This window comes from Gavialis gangeticus, unplaced genomic scaffold (assembly GCF_001723915.1).
Source record: "Gavialis gangeticus isolate Ggan-Ray unplaced genomic scaffold, GavGan_comp1, whole genome shotgun sequence".
In the NCBI taxonomy this organism is placed as follows: Eukaryota; Metazoa; Chordata; order Crocodylia; family Gavialidae; genus Gavialis; species Gavialis gangeticus.
Window position 1 is genome coordinate 28,337,950 of NW_017729026.1, and position 7,597 is coordinate 28,345,546.

The following is a 7,597-nucleotide window of genomic DNA, read 5'->3' on the forward strand; positions in this document are numbered from 1 at the left end:
GCCTATGGCACTGCCTTAGTCCTGACCAGCATGCACAGCTTCCCGGCAGGGGTTCTCCTGCTGCTGCTGCTGCTGCAGAGACTTGGGGTACTGCTCAGCTCCCCCTGCCTCCAACAGCTCTCATTCCATCCTGCGGCCTGCCTCCCCACTTCCTGCTCCCCATCTACCCAGTGCCTGTGCCCGTCACCTGCTGCCTGTCCCCCGACCCCTTGCCCATCCACCTCCCCCCTTACCTTCTGCTGCAGCTCTGCTCCTCCAGGGCAGTCAACAGTAGCACTGTCTTGGCCCAGCCCCAGCCCAGGGAAGAAGTGGCAGCAGCTCCCGGTCAGACCAGATTGGGGCTGGAGGGAACAGAGCTGGAGTAGAAGGTCAGAGGGGGGAAGGAGGGGAGAAGAAAGGAGCAGCAGGTGGTGGGGGGAAGACAGGCTGCAGTGGGGAGCAGGAGTGTGTGCGTGTGTGGGGGTAAGCACAGGTACAGCAGGCAGGGGGTGGCGAGGGGGCCAGGCTGTAGGTCCCCCCTCCCCCAGCGCTCTCCCCTGCACTCCCCAAGTCACATGCCCCCTCCCAGATCAAACAAGCCATTTTGCCCTGGGGGCAAAGCCAGAGCTGAGCCCCTACCTGCCCCAGGTTTGAGTCCAAGGTAAGTGTCTGTCCCCCCTCCCACCTAAGGATGACTGGGGGGGGGGGGGAAATAAACCTCGTCTCAATTTCAAGTAAATACGGTATAATTTGACTTAAGAAAGCCAATGTTTGAAAAATATTCTTAACTTCTCCCTAGCTGCTTTCATTCTCACTGTCGAATGTACAAAGACATTATATTTCACTGAGGAATGGACTTCTAAACAACATAAAAGCAGAAAATAAAAAATCCAAAGATACACTATTTTGAAAAATCTCATGATTTTTATGCCAGCACTGCATTTGGGGAGATGGGCAGCTAACTCAATTTTTAATGCTTATGGCAGCAATACTGCAATAGAACGGTTGTAGCTACTTTAATTTTTAACAAATGTCCTTATTTTCCAAATGTCATTTGCCATCTCAAATTTTATTAGGAGCAAAACTTACCATTTGCAACCACTGTACTTTTAATGAATAATATATTTTAAAGACTCATTTCTATACACAGACTTGTACCTTTTTTTTTCTTTTGCAGGTCTCCTAGAATATATTAAATAAAATGCTTTCGTCAAGTTTTTTTTTACTCCCAACCTAAAAAAGTAGTTAAAGTGTACAACAATACCATGTCATGTCATGTATAACTACAAAATATAATGATGATTATGATAAAGTTATTTAATAAACTGACTAGTTTACTGGTTACAACTACACTACCAGCATAAAACAAAACTGAATATAATTTGGACAAACAACTTTATATTAAAATCCTGCTGCCAGCAAGTAGGCTACTGCACAGTTTAGACACTTACATTCAAAAGCAAGCTCTGTTTTTTGACCTCAATATAAGAAAGGCTTTTCACTCAGATGAGAGGTGCTGCATCCTATTTTACAAATGGGGCAAGTGAAATGGGTGGCACGACACTGCAAAATTTTACAATCAAGCTTCCAACATAATTCCAACATTAACTTTACAAGTAGGATTCCATATTTTTCCCATTGGTTTCTATTAATTTGCCTATGCCCGTCAAGGTATAACTTGTGAAGATTAACAACCTCTGACTATTTTCCTTATCCTATTATTTTCTTATAATACATAGAAAATGCAAGTTTGCTACACTGGGCCCACACTGGTTTAAGGCTACTACCTAATTATTGTCCTTAACCACAGGAAGCCAAAAGACAGAGTAAACTAATAGAAAATCCCTTGCACACAAGCCCGAAGATAGCTAGCACAATGGACCAGCACTGTAAAACAAAAGTACCTGGAAGTTATTCTCAGTAGCCATTTGCACTGTGAGTTAAAGGAGTTATGCATCAAAGTAGAGGCAAATGATGAAGGGGTTCACAAGATGCGGGCAAGCAATGAGACAAGCTGGAAGGGCTTAATTTACTTTCAATTAGTAGCTTAAAATATTCAAACATTATAGTGAGTAGTAACACTAGATTTTCTTACCATAAAAAGAATATATTTGAAACAAATTTTCATTTGAAAACTTAATCAGAGCCTTGGAAGGGCACATCTTGTTTTATTTTCATAATTTAAATAATTCCCTTTCACAGTGAAATGCAATGAGATTTTACTGACAGAAAAGGTATAAATGTGTTGCCTACTTCAGAGGAAAACAAACAGCTTGCGCATCTGATGGAGTATTTATATAGGTTGCCACTATATTTAGTGTTTGAACCTTGTGTTCAGTAGGGCTGTGCGAAATGGCACCGTTCCGTTTCGACTTGCATTTCGACGGAACAGCGTTTTTGTTTTGAATCGAAACCGCTGTTCCATTTTGTTTCGTCAAAACAGTTTCCCCCATAGGCTATAATGGGGAAGCTCAAAACAGCCTATATCTTTGTCATTTCTGGTCTGATTTGCAGGAATGATAGTCCCTTCTGAGGGCATGAAGCCTGCCAAGTTTCAAGGAGATAGGTGCAGGGGTTTGGGGGAAATTGCACCTCAAAGTCTTGAAACCAAACTCATGTCATGTGTATGTGTTAAGCTACAACAGGGTCAAAACTGCAGGCATGCTAACCTTTGCTGAGGCCACAAAGCCTGCCAAGTTTCAAGGAGATAGGTGCAGGGGTTTGGGGGAAACTGCACCTCAAGCTGTGGACAAGCAAAACTTGTGGTATGGGTGATACTGTGTGTATGTTAAGGCGCAGCAGGGTGAAAACTGCAGGCATGCTAGCTCCTGCTGAGGCCACAAAACCTGCCAGCTTTCAAAGATAGGTGCAGGGGCTTCTGGGTTCTGGGGCCCTGCACCTCTGGCTGCTGATAGGCAAAACTCATGACATGGGTGCTTGTGCAACTGACTGTGTCTGTCTTAGGGCAAAGACGGGTGAAAACTGCAGGCCTGCTAGGCCCTGCTGCGGCCACGAAGCCTGCCAGCTGTCAAGGAGATAGGTGCAGGGGGAGTCTGGGTTCTGGGGCCCTGCACCTCTGGCTGCTGACAGGCAAAACAATGCTGCTTTTTATGCAGTTTTTCCATCCCTCCCCCAGAGCACTGGAATTGGAAGGGACCTCAGGGAAGGATGACAGTCACTGGCCAGCTACACAGTCAATGAGAGCACTCCTTCCCCCCACTTCCCCCTCCCTCTCCTTACTTTAGTTTCTGTTTCCCTGCAGGCAAGCCCAGCTTGTGCTTCAAAACTCAAAATGTTTAAAAAATTTCTAAATGTTTCAACTTGCCTAGTTTCATTTTGAGGCTGTTTTGAAGCTCTCTGTTTCATTTCAATTTCCCGGTTTTGAGCCTGAAATTACTCAAAACAGCATCGAAACAAAACGGCTGGCAAAATTTTGCACAGCCCTCATTTCAGTACAGGTAATGAAGGTAGAAGAATTACAAAATATTTGTGGCATTCAAGATGTTTTCATATTATAAATTTATCCAATAAGTTTTCAAGGATGATGTTAGACTGAAGAATTTAGTCAGATGAGGGACCCACAGAAAGAAAAAAAAATAAGAATGGCAAGAACAAGCAGTACTTACAGTTTTATAACCCCATCTAGGGAGTGTTTTGAACAAAGCTGATTGCTGATCATGTCTTGTTTATGCTGACTCTGTCCCAACTGAACAAACCTGTGAACAGCAGTGGACAGGAGGACAGAGTAAGAAAACTACTTATAATAACTTCAATGAGTCAATAAAAATGATGTGCAAAAAGTGAAGCTTTTGCTGAGTAATGGATCAATCTTGGCCTATTGTAAGGGGGAAAAAGCATATGTTTAAAGCCTTCAGAAGAAGGCAGGTGGCATGGGAACTTTTGAAAAAATCCAGGAAAAGAGATGGTAAGTTGGCTTCAGTTGCATGCAGTGAATCTGATCCCAAACTTAATTTCTCTCTCGACTGGCAGATCTCTAAAAAGCTGCTAGCCCTATTCATCCGCTTCAACTATTTACATGGGCAGTCTCCATTTCCTCCTGATGGCAGACAGAATCATAGAAAATTAGGGCTGGAAGGGACCTCAGGGGGCCATCTAGTCCAACCCCCTGCTCAAAGCAAGACCATCCCCAACTAAATCATTCTAGCCAGGGCTTTGTCGAGCTGGGCCTCAAAAACTTCCATGGATGGAGATTCCACCACCTCAGGTCTGTGAAGCAAGGGAGACACATCACAGATAAAGCTGTCTGTCTTTCTCCTACTTAATTAATACTTTCAGAGTAGAAGATTCTTCCTGGCTCCCAAAACTTGTAAGAAGGATTTTAAGATAGAAACACATGCTGGGATCCCCCCTGGCAATGAATGAATGAATGAATGAATGAACTAAGCAAGTTGCTACATAGGGAAAGTGGAAAGGAACTCAAAGTAAATTTTATCGTATATGACAGACTTGAGTTCTTTAGGCCATGGACAGACCTAAAGGCACTTCCAAGTGCCTCTGAAGCACTACATTCAGTGAGAGTATAGATGTTCATGGTTGAAGAAGTGCTTCAGAAATGACCCTCAAAGTGCTTCAAATGCACATCTGATGGTACACTTACGGTGCTTACACAAGTTACATTTCTTGTGCAATCGGGCCCTTGAAAGCCATGATGCAACATGTGCACGTGTGACATCACACAAGTGAGCGGCTGCAGAGTGCTTCTAAAATGGCCAATTGCGCAAAAAATTAACCCTTGTCAAATCAAGTATTAGATTAAAGTGCTTTGAAGCAGAGCGCCTTAGGGAAACTTGTATTCCCTTGAGGGTTAATTTTTTCTCCTTTGTGGGGCTGGGCTGATACCCATGCTGGCGACCATGATCATGTCTCTGGTGGGAGGCTGGACTAGATGACCTTTGAAGGTCTCTTCCAGCCCTACTTTTTTATGACTCTATGGCCCCCTCTACATGTTACCTGTATCATGCAATTAACCAGGTTAATTTAGATCACTACATGTGCAAATTAACAACTGCACCACAACAAGTTTTATGAGCTATAAAGTTATTGCTGGAAAATACGTAATAACTTGATAGCTGGTTTAATATGCTTTAATTTGCACATGTAGCAGGGAATGCTCCTGAGGCTGGGAACCCCATCAGTTGACCAGGCTCCCAGCCACAGCAGGGCACCAAGCACAGCCAGGGATGGGAGTCCCATAGCTAAGGGAACTCTGAGCCCTGGCAGTGCCAGACAGCTGCATACTCTGGGTCCCAGCAGTGCCCCACAGCTGCCAAGATGCCACGTCCACAGCTGTGGGATGCTGGGTCCCAGCAGTCACAGGGTGCAGCTGCGATCTCCCAGCTGTGGGGGTGTATGGAGTGTGATCTGCCAACCCAGGGAGTGTACCAGATACTCACATGGCTGGGAGCACTGTCAGCTGAGGGGGCTCCAAGCCATGCAAACCTGCTCCCCCTACACCAGCAATAAGGTCACAATCCCACAATCATGCCTCCTGCCATGCATGTGTAGCATAGCAGGAAGTGTGATTGTGTGGATCGCACATTAGATCCGATCATGCCTGCACATGTGGAGAGGCCCTATGATTAAGTCAGTTGACTCTCTCAGCAAAGCAACCCTTCCTGCAGAGCAGGAATTAGAACAGGGTGCTTCTATACCTGTAAGAAAATCAGCTTCTCCCGTTAGGAAACACACTCATTTTGGAGGGAAAAGGTGTTTGTTGTATGCAAGAAAAACACAATATGCTTTATCATGTACTTTTCCATTATATTAATACTTTTTTTATGTGGCTTTAACTTTTTTTTCTGTTTTCAGGGTCCTATATATGCATGACTAATGCCAGGTCTTTACAAAAGAATATCATCTGTATACTTCTATCCATTTCTCCAGTCCTATATACATAACAAAATGTGCAGTCATCTAAACCAGAGCATGCTTTTAAAAAAACAAGCTGAAGACCTGTCTTTTTCCTTGCTTCTTACAATCTTGTTCTAGTTAAGGTTTCCAAAGAATTTTATGGTATAGTAGGAATGGGTAATAAGCCTGGTTCACTGGCATGGAGCCAGGCATGGAACATGAGTGCCTAGTGGGCTACTTTTGGTAAGCAGAACTGGTGCTACAGGATGAACTGAACTAGAGAATAGTTAGTGAGGCATTAAAACTCAAGAGCATTGGTGAAATGGGGGTCCAGAAAGGGTGGTCATTCCTCAAGGAAGCGATCCTATGGGTGCAGGAGACGATCCCATTGTGCATAAAAGGGGAAAAGGTGCCAAAGAAGCACTCTTGGCTGAAAAGAGAAGTCCAGGAAAGCCTAAAGGCAAAAAAAAGAGGTATACAGGCTGTGGAAAGTACATTATACCTCTTTGGCTTGCACTTGCAGGCCATCAGTTAGGAAGGCCAAAGCAAGATTAGAACTTAGGCTGGTGACAAAAATGAAGGACATCAAAAAGTCCTTCTTCAGGTATATAAGGAGCAAAAGGAAGGTGCAGGGTAGCATAGGACCCCTACAGAACAAACTAGGGCTACTGGTGACAGAGAGGTGGGGATAAAGCTGAGCTTTTCAATTAGTTCTTTGCATCTATATTCCTAGACACAGACCAAGACAAATCTCCCAAATTGATCATAGACAGACACAGGAGGGACACCAGCCCACCACCTGTTAGCACAGACTTAGTGAAGGGGCACTTGGATGGACTGGATGTGTTCAAATCAGCAGCCCAGATGAACTTCATACAAAGATGCTGAAGGAATTGGCCAGTGTCATAGCAGAGGCACTGGCACAGCTGTTTGAGCACTTGTGGTGCTCTGGTCAGGTCTCCGAGGACTGGGAAAGAGCCAGTGTGGTCCCTATTTTCAAGAAGGGGAGGAGGGAGGAACCACGAAACTATAGGCCAGTTAGTCTCACCTCTATCCTTGGGAAAACTCTGGGAAAAATCATTAAGGATCACGTTTGTGGGAGCCCAGCAGGGGAAATAATGCTTAAAGGAAATCAGCAAGGATTCACTGCAGGTAGATCCTACCTGACTAACCTTGTTTCTCTTTATTACCATGTCACAAAATGCTTGGATGCAGGAGTCAAGGTAGATGTTATCTACCTAGACTTTAAGAGGGACTTTGATACATTATCTCCTTCTGTTCTCATAAATAAAGTGACAGGCTGTGATGTAGATGATTACAAGGTCAGGTGGGTGGCAAATTGGCTTACGGGTCGCACCCAGAGAGTGGCCACGAACAGGTCGATATTAACCTGAAAAAGATGGGAGCAGTGGAGTCCCACAAGGCTCAGTCCTTGGATTGGTGCTATTCAATGTCTTCATCAGTGACTTGGACAGGGTGCTTTCCACACCCTTGTCCAAGTTCGCAGATGATATCAAATTATGGGGAAAGGTAACACACCAGAGTGTAGGGAATGGATTCAGGTGGATCTGGACAGGTTGGAAAAATGGGCAGAATAAAATAGGATTCAGTTCAACAAAGGCAAGTGCAAAGTGCTGCACCTGGGTAAAACGAACCACAAACACACTTATAGGCTGGGAGATGACCTTTTCAGCAGCACACAGTGGCGGAAAGGGATCTTGGAGTCATAGTTGGCTCCAAGATGAAC

At 44.5% G+C, this 7,597-nt stretch overlaps 1 protein-coding gene across 1 annotated transcript in view; it reads right to left on the reverse strand.

Annotated features, from left to right (window-relative positions):
- Positions 1–7,597, reverse strand: part of FIG4 (FIG4 phosphoinositide 5-phosphatase) — a 193,346-nt gene that overhangs the window by 32,981 nt on the left and 152,768 nt on the right. The window contains exon 22 of the mRNA XM_019520105.1: positions 3,606–3,695. Coding sequence (XP_019375650.1) covers positions 3,606–3,695 — 90 coding nt within the window. The remainder of the gene's footprint in view (positions 1–3,605; positions 3,696–7,597) is intronic.